The sequence below is a fragment of the Oreochromis aureus genome, linkage group 3 (genome assembly GCF_013358895.1).
Source record: "Oreochromis aureus strain Israel breed Guangdong linkage group 3, ZZ_aureus, whole genome shotgun sequence".
In the NCBI taxonomy this organism is placed as follows: domain Eukaryota; kingdom Metazoa; phylum Chordata; class Actinopteri; order Cichliformes; family Cichlidae; genus Oreochromis; species Oreochromis aureus.
Window position 1 is genome coordinate 86,407,263 of NC_052944.1, and position 20,488 is coordinate 86,427,750.

A 20,488-nucleotide genomic window follows, 5' to 3' on the forward strand; every position below is an offset into this window, starting at 1 on the left:
GAATCTGTTCATATGGACGTAGCGTTTTGTGGGAGAAACGTTTTGTCACTCATCCAAGTGACTTCTTCAGTCTCAGCTGACTGCAGGTTTCCCCAAACCTTATAAACAGTACTTTTGCATAATGACTGAAACCGGCAGACTGAAGCAGGGCGGATCTAGAAGGGTGACATGGGGTGGCAAGTGCCACCCTAAAATGATCCCTTGCCACGCCAAGTGCCACCCCAGTTTTGCATATGACAGTGTTGTTTATTAAAATAAGATAGCATTAACAGTTTGAGCGTAGTTACAGTCAACAGTGAATATAAATGCTAAAACTGAATATATTGCATAGTGTTCCCCCCCTCCACCGTTAACAAATGGTTCAGCCCATAGCAGGACCGGCTTTTTTCTTGTTTTCAGTAGCAAGAGATGCTTTTGATTGTGCCAGAGCACATTCTGAACAACACCATGGGAATTTCGGATTTTACACAGGTGGTTGGATGTTACACTCTGGAAATGTAATGAAGGTGAGTGTTATTAACCCTCTGTGGTCCACGGACATGCTGCACCTCCAAATCACATGACTGATGTAAGCTGACATAGCAATAAGCTGCAGCCAGGCTGAGTCTCTATTTCAGCCCACATTGAAAGTTCGGACTTCAAAGTTTTTACATTTTAATTACAGGCCAGTAAATCAAGAGTTATGATAATATATATAAGCCACGCTTTTTTCTAAATACTGCCGTCACGTTTGTGTGTGTGTGTGTTTTAAGCGTTTTCTAAGGACAGCGCGAAAACAGTAAAGAAAGGAAAAGAAGCCACCTCTTTCCTATCGGTGGAAAAATGCACCATGTAAACCAATTTTTTTTTAAAATTCAACACGTGGGATTTGGTTGTTTAGGAAGAATTTTGGGAATGACGGTAACGGCAGCGAGACAGAGCGAGCGAGTGAGCGAGAGAGAGAGAGAGTTTTTAGATGTGGGAGATTTGTGACGTTTAGTGTGGAGTGTATACTTAGTGTGTTGTGTTGTCTTGTGTAGCTGTTCTGTTGTGTAGTCGTTTTGTTTTGTGTGTCAGTGAGGCCACTAATGAATGTCACTAAGGCACATTGCAGTGTAAACACTGTCACTAAGTAGAAAACCAGCAGAGTGATACACCTCCTGTTGTCAGGCCTGCAGGTTTGTCCCTGTGCTGTTCTCCTCTGTCTTTTGGTGGACAAACTTTTTTTTTACTGGCACACATCATTTGTGGGGCATCTTATTGCGACACCTGATTGTTCTCTCATTTTAGTTTTAGTAATATTTTTAAATGGTTGTACAAAATGAAAAAAAAAACGGCAGGTGTATCGGCTGCATTTTTAGATAAATAGTTGTATATGTTTACAAAATGTACATTTTATATTTGCATTTCAAGTTATAAAAATTTACTCAGCATGTCTGGTTTTTTTTACAGTAAAAAAAATGCTACTAGGATTTTAAGTTCTTTGTGTGATTTCAGATCAGTAATACTAATGCAGTTTGTCAGTGAAAAAAAACAACTAAATTCAGTTGAGCTGAAAAGAATGAAACCAAACAAGGCAAGGAGGAAAAAATAAAATGAAACAATCTGAGGGTGAAATACAAACGTAAACTCAAAAGGAGTCAAAAATGGCCGGTTGTATTTCAGACCTGAGAGGGTTAATCCAACAAATCATGAAAAATTAGGTTTAAATTTTTGTTCATGACAGTGCAGATTTCTGACATTTTGTGTAATTTAAGCTGTAACAATGTGACTATTTTCTAACAAAAAACAGTTTGAAACTTAAGTTAGACTTGTGTTTGTAAATGAACCGCCCCATGTTGTGTAGCTTTCTGGATTTTATACTCATTGGGCTACATATTTATTAATTATACAGGCTATACAGTACATAAAATCAAAACTCACATGTTTTATGTAACTAAAGTGTGTAATTATGTGGGCTACAGACAATAATTAAGTTATAGACTATATTTATATGAAAAACATGTATACTTACTGCATTTGAATCATTTTAACCATATGTAACCACCTGCATATGTGTTTGGGGGGGGGAAAGGCTTTGATTTTGCCACCCCATTTGATTTCTTTGCCACCCTCATGCCACCCTGAGAAAATTTCTCTAGATCCGCCCCTGCACTGAAGGAACAATGGGCGGGGAGGTCAGTTCCTTAATCATAATTATGCAAATTCTCATGACCATTGATCAACAACCACTGACCAAAACCCACGTTAAGGTTTCTGGGAAGGGATCTCAAAACTGGATTATAGATGGCAGACAGCTGGTGTCGTAAACCACCGCCTCTCTGTCTCTCATTGGCATCCTCGAAAGAGTGACCTTTGACCTTTAGATGCAGATGGGCCGCTGAGTCTTGTCCCACGAAGGAGGCTCTTCTATGTTGTGCCATTTGTTTATGAAGTGGCTGTTTAGTCTCTCCAAACCAAGGGAGACCAAGAACTAGATAAAAAAGTAATTGTGTCAAGACTGAATGTACTTCTGTGTTGACCAACTGTTTGGGAAGTCCTCAGTCCAAACTGACTTTATGGTTCACTAATGTCAACTCAGGAAGCTGCTGCCGTGACCTCCCCTCTGTGAACACACACACACACACACACACAGAGAGACAGAGAGAGAGAGAGACAGAGAGATCATTAATGCAAAGGATTGCAGCAGCTTTTAGATTTTCACTCTCTGTTGGATTTTAGATGAACAGTCATATAAAATGTATCCCAAATTTTTTGCCTTTTCTTCCATTAAGATGTGTCTTTAAATCTATGATATGTTTTTTGTTCAAATAGTCCATTCACATAGTAAAGAAGTAGCTAGGGTACTCACTAAGTAGGAACAACAATAGTTTAAAGACATTTTTTTTTTTGCCTGTCCTGTTTGGATCTTTAGCCATCAGAATTGTTGTCTGAAGGCCAAGAAAGATGCCAAGCGGATTTACTTTACCAATTGGATCATCATGGCCTTGCCATATTGGTCCATTTGATCGACCTTTATCATAATTATGTATTTCTTTTACTTGATTTTTGGTTGTTACAGACGGGACAGACATGACTGGGGGATAGGACAGGAAGAAAGAATGAAAGAAAGAGAGGGAGAGAAAGAAAAAGAAAACCAAACAGAAGAGAAAACAAACAAAAAAGAGCAACATAATAAATACAACATCATCACAATAAACTAGCTAAGAGTAGATAACAGTAGATACTAAATATTAAATGTTGTTGTGCAGCACACAAGGTCGACAGCGCACAATGTGCTTTGAGGTAGCAGCCAAGAAAGGTGTAGCTTGTGTCTGTGAAAACCCGTGTGTACACCTGTGTGCACACCTGTGTGGATCAGCACGCTTGTAATCAAAAGGCTTCTCCATGGGCGTTTCTCAATATGCGTACTTGTGCGTACTTGCGTTCTCGTGTACTCGTGATACGTCATCAGTCGGAGACCAAGTACTGTTCCAATTCGAAGTACGCATCAAGCCAAGAACGCGAAAAAGTCCCGGATGTGTTCTCGCTCCGCCCGTTTTATCGAGCATGCATCGGTGGTGACTTGTGTGGACTTGGTACAGCTAAATATCCCAGAATGCATTTCGTCCAGAACAGCGGACTCCCGGCACATCGTTTTCAACCCCCGCCCCCCACGGTCTTTTCACTACTCAAGTTAAAGAAACCCCAGCAGCTGTCTATAGTATTGTGTAGGGCTGCACGATATTAGGAAAACCTGCGATGTGCGATAACTGTGATCAATATTGCGATAACGATATGACTTGCGATAAAATAAATAGCAAAACAAACAAACAAAAAACGAATACATAATTTCCATTTTACTGCAACAGTTTTATTTAAAGAAAGCTGCTGTATTAGCAGTGTAACAACAAAGTGCAGTCAAACATTGAAACATTGCCCCCATAAAAAAATTTCTGAGGCTTGAATTCTGAAAGACATCCTTCCCGGTCTCTATAATTAGTTTTAAATAAACATAACTTAAATTATACTGCAAATTATCTCTATGCAGTTGTTCATCATTTTACCACTCACCAAGTAGTTATGATGCAAGTCAAAACTGGAGTGGAAACTTTACTAGATTAAACTATAGGTAAGAACTTGTCTGCTGTGGGAACACACCAAAGAACAATTGTCTACCTTTGTGGTCGTACTGGCCAAGACTAATATTATCAACAATTAAGAACAATGTAGGTAGTGTATTTTTGTAATTTTTTGAAAAAAAAAAAAGGTTTCTCTATCTTGCATTCATCCTTCCTGAGTGAATGTTTTTTATGGCAAGTTCTTGGTAAGGAAAACCAACATGTTTACTCTCCAAGGTTTTAAACATGTGCACTGACATGTTACTATGTTTCCTGATGTACTAAAAAGTCTCTCTGAAGGTGAGCTACTTGCAGGTATGCAGAGATACTTCCTTGCAAGCTTGCTTAGCTGTGGGAATGTCATTTTGTGGAGTTTCCACCATGCCAAGGGGTCTTCCTCACTGTCTATGGCCGTGGATAGCAAGTAGCTGTTAAGCTCAGCTTCAACAGCTTGTGAGAGATGCATAAAAGAGGAGGTAGGGATTGGAGCTGCCTTGAAGAAACTGCCCAGTGACTTTTTTGCCTTCTTCAGGGGACGACTGGGTGGATCATCTGTCTGGGCCTCTGGTTCAGCGGAGTTTCTCTCCTGGAACAGAAAGCAGATTATAAGAAAAGTAAACATTTTGGACTAAATATGAATTGAAAGGTTTTATATATAAGCATGCATGAATACCTTCTGTGCCACTGCTTCCATTTCTGACATCACTCTGGTCTTGATGTCTGAGACTCGATCAGTGCTGGTGTAGCTGACTTTAAATCTGGGATCCATGAAGCACGCCATGTCCAGAAGTTCCTGGGTAGCTGGATTTTCATATTTAGTAATCAGGTACTCGAGGATTTTCTTCTTAATTGATTTTGTCAAATCACTGTCTTCTTCCTTCTCTGCAAGCACCGACGTCTTCATCAGATGAAGGACTGGTTTTACATATGAAACACTAACGTAGCTCTCACCAGACAGGGCATCTGTAAAGTCTTGCAGGGGGTGTAATGCCTGGTTGACAGACTCCAGTACCTCAAGATCCTGCCAAGTAGGAATCAAGTGTCTTGATTTCTTGTCTGCTGAGATGACATCAGAAATGGCCCGCTGCTGCTCCAGGACTCTCTCAATCATCTTCTGCCTGGAACCCCACCTGGTTGGGCATTCTGTGATCAGTGTGTGCTCTGGGAGGTTGAACTTCTGCTGTGCTTTTTTCAGAGCCATCTTTGCTTTCCAGCTGTGGCAAAAATGTCCAACTAACTTTTTGCAAAGTCCAATGGCTCGGGCAATGCGGGCATCATCTTTGATAGAATTTTCTGGAGAAAGAAGAGGAAACAAAAAAACTGTCATGTTTAAAACCTTTTTTTTTTTAAACTAATTGAAATTTATAACTAAAGTTGTCTAAAAAGGTAACATTATCCTTATCAATATCAATTTGATAATAATGTATAGCACATTTTCATTGCTAAAAAGATCTGCCTTGAATAAAACTTACCGATTGCAAGGTGCAGCCTGTGTCCAAAACACTGAAGTCTGACCCAGTTGTTTAGCTCTGTGGCTCTCACAACATTGGCACCGTTGTCTGTGGTGATGCACACTTGTCGATCTTCTTTAAGATCCCAGCTGGCTAACACCTCACGTAATACATGGGCTATATTTTCACTAGTGTGAGAGTCTGGAAAATACACAGTCTCTAGACACCGTGTTTTCAGTTCAAAGTCTAAGGTGAGGAAGTGCACTGTGAAACTCATATATGGTTCCGTTGTACGACTTGACCATAGGTCTGTAGTGCTTGCGTAGTTTTCAGCTTGGCTCAGTTCAAACATGACGGTCTTGCGGCATGTTTCATACATTTGTGGAATGGCGACATGGGAAAAGTAGTTTCGTGAGGGGATGCGGTATCTCTGGTCCACTTTATGTATCAGACTGGTGAAGCCCTCTCTGCTAACTGTATTTATAGGCATCATGTCTTTAGCCAAAAAATGTGTAATGGCCTCTGTTATTTCTTTGTACCGCTTCGACGTTTTCTCATAAGGAATTCCACTTGAAAAACTCTGATACAGAGACGGCTGTTGGACTGCTGTGCTCTTTGTCTTAACATTAGCAACCTTTGTTTGGCTAGCCCTATCTTTCTGGAACTCTTCAAACAGTTCTCTGTGGTTGTATTGAAGATGATGGTGGAGATTAGTCGTGTTTCCTCTGGTGGTTGCCACAAGTGTTCGGCAAGTTTTGCAGAGTACCTGTGTTTGGAGAACGTCGTCTTTATCAAATCCAAAGTACCTCCAAATAAGTGAGGTACTATTTTTTTTTTTTAGCCACGAGTTCAGTAGCATTCTCGTCACGCGTCTCGCTCTCAGCCATTACAACTCTGACTCTTTGCTGCAGCGTTGTTCGCGCCCGACCTGCGTAGGAGGCGGGCCTCTAATCCATTTGATTGGTTAATGCCGTGAAGGGCTCTATTCGACTGGTCAAATGTGTAAATGGATTTCTTTGATTGGTAAATTCTTTACAGCACGTGTGTAAACATTTTAAGGTACCCAATTATCGCAGTTTACGCCGTCTTTTGCGATGGGCCCATCGCACAGGCTGATATCGCGATGACAATAAATTTTCGATTTATTGTGCAGGCCTAGTATTGTGTGTCCACTAAAATAAAAATAAAAGCGTTCTAACATCTCACCTGCTTGTTTTTATTAAGGTATGTACACGTATGTACATGTACACTATTTTTATTATTAGAGGTTTCACTACTGAGGTTAAAAATGATATATAAGTCACTTAGATCACTTCCAAATGTTAATGTTTGGTTTATTTGAGTGTTGTATTTGTTCCTGAGTAAACCGGTTTGGCTGTGATTAAAGTTAAGCTTCATAACATGTTGCTAAGATAAGATAAGATAAGATAACCTTTATTAGTCCCACACGTGGGAAATTTGTTTTGTCACAGCAGGAAGTGGACAGTGCAAAAGTTATGAAGCAAAAATTAGAATAAAATAAAATAAGAATAAATACAGTACACAACTGTACAGAATAGAATAAAATAAAATACTATATACAGCAGAATAAAATAGAATAAAATATACAATAAGATAAAAATAGAGTACAAATGCTATATACAATTGAGTAAAAATACAAGTAAAGTAAAGTAAAAATACTGTTGCTCACAGTTACATTAAGAGGGGACGGCAGTAAAAACTCCGGACCTGTGACATCATCATCAGTAACATTTTAAACACTGTTTGAAAGCGCGGGCTACAACAGACATGTTTACTGTATTAAAGGGAGCAGAGAAACACGCTGTATTGTTGCAATTGTCTTTTGCATAAGCCACACCAGAAACGCTCTGTGCGAATAGCAAAGTCTGCGCTGAGGGGGTGGTGCGGCTGGATCCTCAGCTTCCACGCCGGGATCTGCTGCACAACCTCGCACTGGCCCCAGGGGCACGGCAAAACTTGTAAGCCCTAGTTCAACTCCCGAAAAAGAAGCTTGAGTTGTTCTTGCATCCAACAAAATTAGTTTTATTTATTATGTTACTCTGGGCTGCATTAGCGGTTATTGATACGGGCGACGGTTGCCCGGGGCGGCATCGTGGTGGAGGGCGGCATCACGTGCATCGGCAAAAAACCAAAACAAACAAAAGAAATTGCTCGTACTCATGCTGCCCCAACATCAGCCAGCGCATATTGGGAATGGCATAGGCACCGATTGGTTTTCTATCGCCCATTTGCTGGGAGTAAGGGCGCCCTCCGTTTGCGAAGTGCGCCTGCTGCTTGCGGCACAGGGAAGAGAGGGACTGCGGGGGATTCTCTGGCTGGCTGGAGCAGCATCTAATAACCAACTCGCAAAATGAAACAAAATAAAAACAAAACAACAAACACGAAAACACCAGACATAATGATACAGACTTATAATTTGTAGTGGTGGGCGGATCGATCCAAATATCGATAGTATCGATCCCAAGTCGGGATCGGTATCGGATCGATACTGGCCTGGTTAGATCGATTCTTTACTTTGAGTTCTGCTTGTTTGCTACGCTGTGCTTTCGCAAAAACGAAACAGCCAGGTCGCTGGACTCGCCGCTCCTGTGACAGCGGAGAGCAGGCACACTTTGCTCCCCCCCCCCCTTCTTATGTTTCGGTGTTGCGCTGACACATCACGTGACTTAGACACTTTCGGGGTTGTTAAGTTGTTTACATATTAATAATATATATTGTTTTTGTTGTTGAGAATTTTAATTGTCATTTTTGTATTATAGTTTATCAACAGTATTTGTTTTAATTTGTTTACTGGTTTGCGTGCACTTAAGATTTAGAAAAAAAAAAAAAAAAAAGATCGCCACCACGGCAGACCCGATGGCATTTTCGTGCTTGGCGCATCATTTATTCTTACAATAATCCCACGGTTGCTGTAATAGTACATTCAACGGCTGCAGCTCTCCGCTGGCAGCCGTACACATCACCACCACCAAACCTGCAGCGGCATCGCAGAACACGCCCCTGCCACATACCCCTGCCAGCTTCACCCCACCCCACGAGCAGGCGAGGGAATCGGCCCGGACCGTCGGCGCCCATTCCCGGCCCAGCGACGGGAAGTGTCCACTCTGGCGGTCGCCCGCGCCTCCAGTGGAAGCCCGGGAGCTGGCCTGATGGCCACCCATATGGCAAGCAGAGGCGGCGGAGCAGGAGTGGAAGTGAGCCGGGGCTCAGAGGCAGCTGGGCAGACGGCCAAGCGGACAGCATGCCGCCTCAGGCAGGACCCCCGCGCACCTCGACCTCCATCTCCAGCTTGGCAGGTCCCGCTGGCGCGCCAGCCTCCGGCTCACCCCGAGCGCGCTGTCCACCCTTACAGTGATCACACGGTTGCTGTAACAGTAGCCTACATTCAACGGCTGCAGCCTTCCTGCTGCCAGCTATACACATCAACACCAAAAACAACAACAGCACAAGCAGCGCACAGGTTTTAAGCCGGTGAGGCATGATTGTAGATGCAATGAAGGTGAGTCCATCTCACCTGCAGCAGCATCGCAGACGGCGGCTGCCACAATAATAAAGCATTTTTATTTAATTATAAATTAATTATTTCTCCTAATTATGTCCCGGATTTTAAGTAATAAATAATACAAAAGGAAAAATCACAAAAAACACTTAAGGTCATGAAAATTAATTGCGATTTAGCAATTCAATGAGGCATCCACCTTGTTTATTGAAAAGTATTGGTATCGGTATTGGTATCGGCGATACTGGCCCGTATTTACTTGGTATTGGATCGATACCAAAATATGCAGTATCGCACACCACTAATAATTTGCACCGATGTTTTTTCGAAATTTCCGCTACATACAGTCCAGTATATAGAGAGACGAGACGACAAGGCTCCACCCATATGGAAAAGAAATAGTAAAAACTTACATGATTTACTCATGAAAGTGGCCACTTTCTCATTACTTTCATATATTGTTTTAGTAAGTATCCAAAACATACAAGTTTCATTATATAATTTTTCAAGGGATCTTATATCTGTTTTCACTCTTGTATGCTTTTCATACAAGTTTCACACAAGACAGATACAAACTTTATAAGATTTATATATATCTTTTCCATATGGGCAGTTACAGCAGTGCAAGTAAACAAACAATATATATAAGAAGAGTAAGAAAATAAATATACACTTTAGGACTCGGGGTAAAGGGATCAATAACAATTTAACATTTACATTTATTTGATGATTTAAAGGCTCACACACAACCTGTCGAAAGGGGGGGGGCCCTGCTGCTTCCAAATAGAGCGCATTTCATTCATAATGTTGTAAATCCAAGCCCATTATGTATTCATGATTTGAATCCTGGGTTGTGTGAAATCTCAGAAATGCACCCTAGACAAAGTGAATCTGTGAACTAAAGTGTAGGTGTGTTAGGTTATGTTGTGGTGATTCTCGGGTTGGGGGATGGGTGTTCATGCTGGAGTGCAAAATTAAAACCAAGATGGACAAGAAAAGTTCAAAGCCATCAGGTGCTCAGTTTAGAAAAAAGAGAAAAGAAGAGGACAAATGAGCAAAAGATGCAGGTAAGCAGATGTGTCATTGGATAATGGCAGGTCATCCTGAAACAATCAGAATCAGAATACTTTATTAATCCCTAAGGAAATTATGTGCGTTACAGTTGCTCCAAGAAGAAATGGTAAAAATAGTAACAGTAACAGACTAAACTCCAAACAATACATTATGTTACAGATTTTAATATTAATTAGTCATTGTCAGTTGTTGATTTGTCCTGTTCTCATTGTATGATGAATTATGACGGCTGTTTGGTAGCTGCAAACACAAAGGGGTGATATATATAAAATTTAAAAATTACCTGTTTCTCAAGTATCTTTATAACTGTGTTATTGTATTTACATTATAATCAATCAGCTCCCTTTTGTCACTTAAAATATGTTTGCTGAACTATTGTTGCAATTTTAGCTGTCCTCTTGGCCAGATTACTCTTAAAAATACATTTTTCAAGTCAACAAGTTTTTTTCTAACTGAGGCTTCATCCGTGGTCTATGCCTGTAACACGTGTTTCCCCAGTGGAAATGTTTAGAAGCGTTTTCTCCGCTGTTCAGCCCTCTGATTCAGTCCAGTGCAGAAGTCCTGAGAGAGCTTCATACGTCCTGCTGTTAAACAGCAAAGACCCTCGTAGTGCAGATGCCAACTGGTCTGGATAACCCGTGTTCCGCTAACAATAAACATATAAAACAGCCAAATATTCAGTATATTCTAATAAATACGAAGCAAACTGAATAATATCTCCTACAGCGGGTCTCTGTCATTAAAATAATTTTCACTGCTTTTAAATAATTTCTTAAGAAATCCAAAACATTTCCAGTGAAATTAATGTTTAAATAAACATGATAAACTGTTTCAATTATTTTTTAAAAATCAACGTAAAATACAGATTTAAAAAATGTTATAAATGAATAAATATCCTTTAAAGCTGTAACATAATATGTTTTTTCTTGTGTTGGGGTGGTGCAGCCTTAAACATGAGGGAAAGTAATGACAGTGACAATGATGTTAATGATCCAGAGGAGCCCCTCTGGGTCATCGTGCAGGGCTCAGCATCTTCCTTAGATGTGGATAAACTCACAGGTGAGCCGGCACACGTGCCACATGGTGGTGCTGTACAAGAAGAGGGTCGCGGGTATGAATCCAGTCTGTGCTGTTCATATGTTCTTCCACTGTCCAGAGGATCACTGCGATTCTAAATGAAATCAAAGAATTGTATGATCCATCATACAAATCGTTTATCTCGTGACATGAATCCTGTTTTTTTTAAAGCTCAGATTATCTGTTGGGTTTGTAAAAAGTCTGTTGTCCTTAAATGTCTTTGAAATAAAACTAATGACACAAATCGGACAGAAAAAGATCCACATCAGTAACCTGTGATATCTGCTGTCACATCAGCACTGCTGTGTTCACCTTAATAAAGACGTATTTGCTGTGATGCAGAGATGGAGTAAATTCACCAGACTGCAGGAAATGAAGTGTCACACGTCCAGTAAAACTCGGTACGAAAGCATAGGGTTTCATTGTGGTCATAAATATTTTGTGCAGTTGTGAGTTTTGTACCCTTGTAAACATAAGATATCAGAAAATGTTATGTTTGTGCATCTACAGATGAGAATTTGTGTTTGTAAAAGATATTTACACAAGTTACTTTAAAAAAAATTGATCTGGTTACAGGTACAAAGCAAAAAAAACCACTTGTTTTTGCAAAGTGGTTGGTCAAACTCATGTCAATCAGTTGAAGGGGTTCTTTACTGAGCTCCTTTCAAAAGCACCCCTCCGACATGCAGATTGGATATTAAAATTTGTGATTGACATGACATTGACCAATTAGGTGAAAGGAAGAAAAATTGGGTCAAAATTTGTGCTTGCAAGTTGAAACTCCAACACAGCCAGGGAACTTGAGCGCAGTTTTACATGTAGTTTCTTGCTTTGTATCGGTAAGTAGAACTTAACAAAAATAATTTATTACACAAATCTTTTTTTGCACACTCATAATTCTCATCTATAAATGCACAAACCTAAAATTTTCAGATATTTTGGTTTACAAGGTTACAAAATTCAGTTCACAACTACGCAAAATATTTATGACCACAATTAGGAAATCACCGAAGCGAGTTTTTCAATACATCACCCTGTGATGTCACAGTGACTCATAAAGTTAGACACTGCAGCTTATAGAAACCAAAGACTTCCAAAAAAAAAATCTGTTCCGGTCATATGCGTAAAGATAAAAAACTATATGATCTTCTGGGTCAAAGGTCAGCGTCACACTGATTAAGATGAAGGATCAGCTCCAAACTTGATTTATTAAATATGATATTCATAATGATCTCTTTCTTGGTTTGAGGTATTTAAAAATGTCAAAGCAGCATACGACTTCACACTGACACACAAAGACTGATATACTATATTAATGTTTAAGAAAAACACCATAAAACATCACAGTTTTAGTATATATCTCTCTGAGTGCTTGTGTTTTATTTTTTTGTTCCTTCATGGAGTCTAACGTCACCGCTCTCTCTTTCTGTCTGCTGTTTATTCAGAAACAGAAGAAGAAGACTGGACGTAGTGTGCACCAGTGCCAGGACTGCAACAAGACCTATAAATCCAAACACAATTTAAAGCTTCACCATAGAATTCACACCGGAGAGAGACCGCACAGCTGTGACGAGTGTGGAGCAGCTTTCAACACTTTAGGCGCTCTACAAATCCACCAGCGCATCCACACAGGAGAGAAACCCTACAGCTGTGAAGAGTGTGGCGCAGCCTTCGCAGTTTCAAGTACACTGAAAAAGCATCTCCGTGTTCACACTGGAGAGAAACCCTATGTTTGTAAAGAATGTGGCAAACGGTTTACGGAGTCCAGCGCCCTCAGGGGCCATCAACGGGTGCACACTGGAGAGAAACCATATAGCTGTGACCTGTGTGACAAAACCTTTGCACAGCTGGGGGCCTTAAAGAGCCACCGCCGTAGCCACACTGGAGAGAAGCCATACTGGTGCGACAAGTGCAACAAAACCTTTTCTAATCGGTCCACTCTAACCCACCACATGCGTGTGCACACTGGAGAGAGACCGTTCTGGTGCGAAACGTGCGGGAAAACATTTGTTTGGCAACGCAGCCTGAAGGAGCATCAACTCTCTCACACAGGGTACCCGTGCAGACGCTGCGGGGACGTGTTCCCTGATCGAAGTCTTCTGTACAATCACAACCTTGGTCACAGGTGGAGAGACAAACAGGTCAAGAGAGCAATGCAAATGAAATCTGAGGCTGAGAATCAACACCCACCCTGTGTTTTTGTTTAAGCTTTTGCCCCTGTAGCAGGGGCAATAAGAACTGGCTTGTGGCCACGACCTTCAGACTCACTGTCTAATGTCAAAACTGACCTCAGTCCAGCTCAAGCAGATAGTATGAAGGATATGAAGTTGTTTCTTTGAGAAATGATTAAAATCCTTTTTTTTTAAATATCAATTCATTAAATCCAAAAATGCCAGAATCTCAGATTAAAACTCATAAAACTATTTCAACAAACGCCAAACAGCTAAAACGGCAAATGAGAGCAGGTAAACAGATTCAGCACAAAATGCAGACCTGATGCATCAGAATCTCACCAAGCTACACGAACTCGCCGTTGGAGCTGAAAGCCGACATCTCGCAGATTCTCTGCAGGTTTCATTATTCTCCGACCAAAATTCACTGAACCAGCAGAAAAGAAGATCAGAACCTTTTTTTCTTCAAAAATTCCGACAAGAAAGCCTAATTTCTGCTTTTCTGTACTGAAGAAATGTACACTTAAAAAAAAAAAAAAAAAAGATTATGCCAAATTACAAATTGCTGTGTCTCTAATAAAACCTCTGTAACATTACTCTGCTTCACTTCAGCAACATCAGGTCATATGTTGATTTTCTTTCGTTTTTATTGTATTGCAGAATATTTTTAAGGTTGTCTGCTATAAAAAGCCAGGCCAGGAAAATCACTTTTATGTTTTTCTGTGTTTTATCCCCAGTTAAGCTGGGCATACACTGTGCAATTTTTTTTCAGTCACGTTATTCAGCTCCTGCTCAAAGTGACTGAATCGCAGGGGTTAGAAGTTCGTAGGTCACGATGCAGGGTCTCACACTATACAGCCCGATGCTCAGCTCTGCGACCTGAGTGCTCACACTGTGCATCCAAATTTTAGCTTGGTAACATGAAGTGTTACCAAAGCTTATATTATATAGCTAAGATATAACACAAAATCTGTCTCTTGCTCTTCCTCTCTCTCCCTCTCTGTCTTTCACTCACACAGACACACACCACCAACAACATCAACTAAAATGCTAATAAAAAACACTGACTTACAACACAGCTGCAATTGAGCAGCAATGTCCATCCTACTTCTTTCGCGGATGCAATGATAATTTTCTAAGCCCACATCAAAAAGGCTTGGATGGGCTTGCCAAAGTTCTACAAGTCCGCTGCTTGCATCCAGATCACACACTGCACTGATTCATCTTTTTCACTTCGTTTTCTGTATTTGCACATGCGGAGTGTGAGATGTTGCGTTAAATTGGCTCTTCGCATCGCATCTATAGTGTGCCCTCACGAGTGGCAACCATGTGACCGTACAATTGCTGATTGGGAGCTGGTCGTGAGGTGTTAATCGCTTCTCATTACCCCATGTATACTACATGATGCATGACACACGATTAAGGTGAAACTCCCCAAATCTCCGTTAGCGAGTTGATGCTGACAGCACTAAGTAAAACAAAAGGAAAAGTCAGATTTATAAAGAGTCGATCTCCAAAACAGTCGCAGGAGTGAAAAATCGTCTCAAAATGGGCCATAAATTGTATGTCCAGCTTAACTTTGACACAAAGGCATCTGCTGTGATGTTTACACCTGTGATGAAATCTCACTAGTGTCAGATTTTATTTTATACACAGACATAAAAATATGGATATGTACAGATAAATGATCCGAATTATAATCTTTCTGTCTGAGTCAAAATTGAATCGAATTAAATCAATTATAGAAATCAGATACCCAGCCCTGTTTTTTTTTCTGCCAAATATTTGCTAATGTTTTTCAACCACAATTTTATCAGCTTGATAAAGAAATGACTGAAACACTCTTGTGAGGCCTGTTTAGTGAACTGATGTTGATCTTAACTGATTTAATTCCTACTCCTTTTCTTATTTTAAGTTTATCGTTCTAATCGTTTTCTGCTGCATTATATTTTCAATTTTATTTTGTTGTTTAGGGATTTTTGGCAACATGGGGGTTAGAAGGTCCTGAGTTCAATTCCACCATCAGGCCGGGGTCTTTTTGTGTGGAGTTTGCATGTTCTCCCCCGTGTTTGTGTGGGTTCTCCCCTGGTACTCCGGCTTCCTCCCACCATCCAAAGACATGCACTTTGTGGGGATAGGTTAACTGAAAAATCTAAATTGCCCACAGGTGTGAATGCTGGAGTGAATGTGAGTGTGAATGGTTGTCTGTCTATGTGCGTTGGCCCTGCAACAGACTGGCGACCTGTCCAGGGTGTACACCGCCTCTTCCCCTATGACAGCTGGAATAGGCTCCAGCACCCCCTGCGACCCTGAAAAGGATAAGCGGAAGCGAATGGATGGATGGAAGGATTTAGTTTTAGGTCTTTTTGTTACTGTTTTTTTTTCTTGTGTTCTTTTCTTCATGTTTGCTGTTCTGATTTTTTTTTAATTCATGGCTTTACTGTGAGGCTTTACATGTGGGGTGTTAGGTTTTTGTATTGTTTATTGTCATTTATGCTTAGAAATATTTACTCATATATGCTTAGAAGTATATAATCATTTGTAGATTGAAAGAATGTCTCATCCCAGGAGGTCTGTAACAACTCTGTGTAGCATGAAGAGGGGAGTGCGTTCACTCCTCTTCAGAGTGTTCTGGCATAGATCACACGCCTCCTAGGAGAGGTCGTATTTTCTCTTGCTGATATATGGTATAGCAAACACACGTATATCTGTGGCTCTTAGACTCTGTTTGAGTTTAAGAGCCTTTTGTTTAGATGGACCGCTAGACTCCTGGCACCAGCTTTGGGGAGTCACACACACACACACACACACACACACACACACACAGGGTATTCTTTGTTCACATGTATACCTATATAAGAGGTCATATGTTAATGAACCTATGCATATTCATGTAACCACAATAAAAGAGCAGTGTTACGGGAGAGCGGACGAGAGCAACTGGGGTCAAGCGAAGGAACGGCACCTGTCCAGTTCTCTCCCGTGCACGTGAAACATAAAGAACTTGCCTACTCGAGTCTTGCTTGCTGTGTAATTACATTGTCCTCGACGTTCCAGCGAATAGGTTCAAGCTACAAACCTATCAGGGTTTCACAATTTGTATTTGCACCCGGATTAAGATGTGCTCTCTAAATAAAGGTTTTCTTAATTGACTTCTGAACCAAATAACAGCTTATGAGGTGGTAACTATCTGGGAACGTGTCCTCAGGGCGCGAGTGCCTCTTGTTTTCTGGAGTAAAAACCTGTTCAGCATAACTGAAGAATAAAGGTGCACTAAACGATGAGGATGATGTTGAGTGGTGGTGACACATACAGGTTGCACAGCTGTGACTTCCAACCAACATAAAATCAAGATCATCAAAATGTAACGACCTCGAAAGGAAATCTGCAATGACCCAAACGCTTTAATAAAGTTTAATGAAAGAATCGTTTTTGCCTCAGGATTTTATAATCATCAATGCCAGTGCTGATTTATGAGAAACATCAATTTCATTTAATATAGGATTTAAACAGCACCAGATGAGACAAGGATAAAAGACAAAAGATAGCATGAAAAAAGAATAATGCACAACTAAAACCAAAGCCCTGAAATATTATTTTATGATTATTTGCTGTTTTCGTTCATCTTTAAAAACTCTCCTGAGAGACTGTGAAAAGCTGCCAGGAAACCTGAATTGTTTCAGGTAGGTGGAAAACATCCACAGCACCGCAATAACAAAATAACTCAAGTACCTTTATTAAGAGGAGTCGGCACCCCACAAACAGCTGTGGACGGCCTTGTTTGTGTAAACCCTTTGTTATTGAGAACAGATGAATAAATATCGTCACTTCACACTTCAGGAAACCTTTCCCTGTGTGTTCATCAGAAATATATTGATGACAATGAGCCTCAATAGTTTTTCTTTTTAAAAAGATTTGATTTTTTTGGATTTAAAATGGTTTTGTTAACATTTTTATTTATTTGTTTTTATTTCAGTCATTCAGTCTCCAGATTTAGAGGAACCTCAGCCATCCATCCAATAATAAATGCACCACTGTTTCATTTTCTTCCAGTTACTTTAAAGCACTTATTTTTTATTCTATATAATATAATATAATATAATATAATATAATATAATATAATATAATATAATATAATATAATATAATATGCCTTGCAGCTGGAGCTTCTGCTCTCATTTGATTCTAACTACACTACCCATGATGCCCTTCCCGTCCCGTTGCCAGGATACGTAACATTCCACAAAGGCCATTTTGACGCCGAAAAGCGAGTTTGGCTTGAACTCAGACGTCAAGTAAGACATTTAAAACATTTATCGGATTTGAATTTAGCTCTGCCGGCAGGTCGTTTGTCTCTGTATGCCGAGTGTGTGCTGTCTCAGGTGGGTTAACCGGCTTAAAACCGCCGGTGTCGGCTTCTTGTTAGCTGTCTGCTGCTAGGCGGCTAATGCTACTGTAAACCGTTGTTTCTGATGGAGGTTTTACTGTGTCCGCCCGCAGCTGACCCGCCGGACTCCGATGGAGCGGGCTGACCGGGACAGAGGAGGCCGCCTGCTGAAGAACCAGCCGTACGACGAGAGCCTGGATGTGGCGGACGCCGAGGAGGTACCGAGCGTGTACAGCCCGACTCCGCGCAGCCAGCCCCAGGTAATCTCCTCCTGTCCTTGCGGAGAGCTCCGGTTTAACCGGTGATCGTGACGCCTGCTCGTGTTTCTTCTTTATTTAAAGCTCAAGGTGTTTCCAGTCACAAACTCGTCTCATATAAGAAGCTGTGTAGAAATGACAGAAGACTGAATCCGGTGATGTTAAGTTGTGAGCATCATGTTTTAAACCCTAGTTTTTATTAAAACAGTAAATAAAGTTTCCTTCCATCAGAGTTGAACTGTAAGCTGAGTCACTCCTGCCATGCTCCAGGTTGGTCTCAGGTCCTGGTTTTGTTCCTTCGTCTTTCAGGTGGAGTTCAGGAGGAGCAGCAGGAGGGTTCACAGCCTGATGTCGGCCCACAGCAGCAGCGACGAGTTTGACGAGGACCACGGGAGGGGGAAGGAGCCGGCAGGGGGGCGGCCAGAAGAGGAAGAAGAGGATGATGACGAAGAAGATGATGACGACGACGACGACGACTCCGAAGATGACGAGTCGGAGGAGGACAGCAAGCTCCACAAGGCGCCGGAGGGCCTGTATGATCCCGCCGACTACGCCAGCCTGCCTGTCAGCACCGACATCAAAGAGCTGTTCCAGTACATCACACGGTGAGCAGAGACACACGTGCCAACTCATGTTTTTTAACACCATCTGGTGCTTGTTTCTGCTAAAAAAAACCTTATCAAAGTTTATTGATAAAGCACCGAATCACAACAACAGTCACCACAAAGCACTTTATATTGTTAAGCCCTGCAGTAAATCACGTAGTTGTCATGCACACATCTGGAGTGCTTCCATGTTTTGTCTCAGATACACCCCCGAGTCTGTTGAGCTGGAGCACAACCTGAAGCCATTTATCCCGGACTTCATCCCCGCGGTGGGAGACATTGACGCCTTCCTCAAGGTTCGAACACAATCACACCTGATAGCACAGAAAGCGCAACCTCTGACCTCAGAGTGACCTCATGTTGTAATCCCACAGGTGCCGAGGCCCGATGACAAACCGGACAACCTGGGGCTGCTGGTTCTGGATGAGCCCAGCGTGAAGCAGTCGGACCCGACGGTGCTGTCGCTGTTTCTGTCGGAGGAGACCAAGCAGCACGGCGCCACCGAGGTACACACACACACACACCTGTACACACACACACTCAGCATTAAAGTCAGAGTCACTCCTCATTGTTTCCTCTCCTGCAGGTGAAGAAGGTGACGAGCATTGCCAACCCTCAGAGCAACCCGCGGGCAGTGGACAGCTGGGTGGAGAGCATCAGCGCGCTGCACCGCTCCAAGCCGCCAGCGAGCGTCCAGTACAGCCGACCGATGCCTGACATCGACAGCTTGATGCAGGAGTGGCCAACCGAGCTGGAGGAGCTGCTGGACCGCCTGCAGCTGCCGTCCGCCCGCCTGAACTGTGACCTGCCGCAGTATGCGGACATCGTGTGTGGCCTGCTCGACATCCCCGTTTATGGCAGCCACGTCCAGTCCCTGCACCTGCTCTTCAGCCTCTACCTGGAGTTCAGAGACTCGCAGCACTTCACACGCAGAGCTTAGTGGCTGGAAGTACGACATCCAGAGGGTCACAAAAGTCTGTTCAGGAACTGAAAACTAACCCCAGATGTGCCAGATGTTCGACTCTTTTGTGCTGAGAACCTGTTGCTCTGCTTTTGTTTATTTCCTCAATTTGTTTTCTGTTTGTCCACTGAAATAAAAGCCATGTTCAAGCTCTTTGTAAAAACACAGCTTTCGAGCTTCATCTAACCTAAGCTTACTTTCACTGTGAACCTGTGCCACCTGCAGCAGCCTGAATACTTCAGGAACCAGATGAAGGTCCTTGATAAACACTGTAATAAACCAGCTGCTCAGAACAAGGTCACTGTCTGAACATCTGTAAAGTCCTGAGCCTGCAAAAACCGTCTATGTTACTCAAAGATGCCCATATATATTATATGTAGAATAGAATAGAATAGAATAGAATAATCCTTTAATTGTCCCACAAGGGGAAATTTGGTTGTAACAGCAGCCAAAAAGACACATATACAAACAAACAGGACACAGAACAGAAACGTACACAATTTTTCTTAAATATTTACATATGTAACTAATAAAGTAAACTCTGTGAGTGTAACCCAGTCATAGATTACATATTGTTATAATTACACAAACTGTGTTCTTTATACCTGACTGTGAGGACCTTCAAGCCTGTAGTTATATTCATTATCGGTTAGAGCCCCTTCTCATTGTTCTTCTTCGTTGGTGCAACCCTATAAATACAGTGTACCCCTTTGGTCTCTCCCGTTTTCTACAATTCCCCCGTGGGAGAGGTGGCTGTCATTTCTTTCCAGACCGTGTACAACACACATATAATTCATATTTAGGCACCCTGATGTTTCTGATAGTGATTTTAGTTCAATTATTGTCATCATTATGCCTGTTTTTTGTTAGACGCTATAAATGTGTAGTACGTGTGTGCCATAAATGT

General features: G+C 41.6%; 3 protein-coding genes across 4 annotated transcripts; 2 read left to right on the forward strand and 1 right to left on the reverse strand.

Annotated features, from left to right (window-relative positions):
- Positions 1 to 454: 454 nt before the first annotated feature.
- Positions 455 to 14,150, forward strand: LOC120437767 (gastrula zinc finger protein XlCGF49.1-like). Its single transcript, XM_039608320.1, has 2 exons — positions 455 to 506; positions 12,647 to 14,150. Exons 1-2 carry the CDS (start codon positions 480 to 482, stop codon positions 13,406 to 13,408), a joined length of 789 nt encoding a protein of 262 aa, XP_039464254.1. The 5' UTR covers positions 455 to 479; the 3' UTR covers positions 13,409 to 14,150.
- Positions 3,908 to 5,329, reverse strand: LOC120437766 (E3 SUMO-protein ligase ZBED1). Its single transcript, XM_039608319.1, has 2 exons — positions 4,753 to 5,329; positions 3,908 to 4,665 (listed from the first exon to the last, which is right to left on the reverse strand). Exons 1-2 carry the CDS (start codon positions 5,278 to 5,280, stop codon positions 4,270 to 4,272), a joined length of 924 nt encoding a protein of 307 aa, XP_039464253.1. The 5' UTR covers positions 5,281 to 5,329; the 3' UTR covers positions 3,908 to 4,269.
- Positions 14,151 to 17,563: 3,413 nt separating the features above from the next.
- On the forward strand, positions 17,564 to 19,878 carry ift46 (intraflagellar transport 46 homolog (Chlamydomonas)). Of its 2 annotated transcripts, none has more exons than XM_031758116.2 (6): positions 17,564 to 17,666; positions 17,872 to 18,018; positions 18,325 to 18,620; positions 18,823 to 18,916; positions 18,995 to 19,126; positions 19,207 to 19,878. In XM_031758116.2, exons 2-6 carry the CDS (start codon positions 17,890 to 17,892, stop codon positions 19,558 to 19,560), a joined length of 1,005 nt encoding a protein of 334 aa, XP_031613976.1. In that variant the 5' UTR covers positions 17,564 to 17,666; positions 17,872 to 17,889; the 3' UTR covers positions 19,561 to 19,878. The 2 variants fall into 2 exon arrangements, with proteins under 2 accessions (XP_031613976.1, XP_031613975.1); XM_031758115.2 differs by having other exon boundaries at positions 17,595 to 17,753.
- Positions 19,879 to 20,488: the final 610 nt, after the last annotated feature.

Excerpts from the sequence above, each read along its gene's own strand:
- ift46 (XM_031758116.2), top strand. The coding sequence starts at position 17,890 with ATGGAGCGGGCTGACCGGGACAGAGGAGGCCGCCTGCTGAAGAACCAG. Across the intron at positions 18,621-18,822 it reads CTGTTCCAGTACATCACACG|ATACACCCCCGAGTCTGTTG; the intron begins GTGAGCAGAGAC and ends GTTTTGTCTCAG. Across the intron at positions 19,127-19,206 it reads AGCAGCACGGCGCCACCGAG|GTGAAGAAGGTGACGAGCAT; the intron begins GTACACACACAC and ends CCTCTCCTGCAG.
- LOC120437766 (XM_039608319.1), bottom strand. The coding sequence starts at position 5,280 with ATGGCTCTGAAAAAAGCACAGCAGAAGTTCAACCTCCCAGAGCACACA. Across the intron at positions 4,666-4,752 it reads TGGAAGCAGTGGCACAGAAG|GAGAGAAACTCCGCTGAACC; the intron begins GTATTCATGCAT and ends TTTCTGTTCCAG.
- LOC120437767 (XM_039608320.1), top strand. The coding sequence starts at position 480 with ATGTTACACTCTGGAAATGTAATGAAG. Across the intron at positions 507-12,646 it reads ACTCTGGAAATGTAATGAAG|AAACAGAAGAAGAAGACTGG; the intron begins GTGAGTGTTATT and ends CTGTTTATTCAG.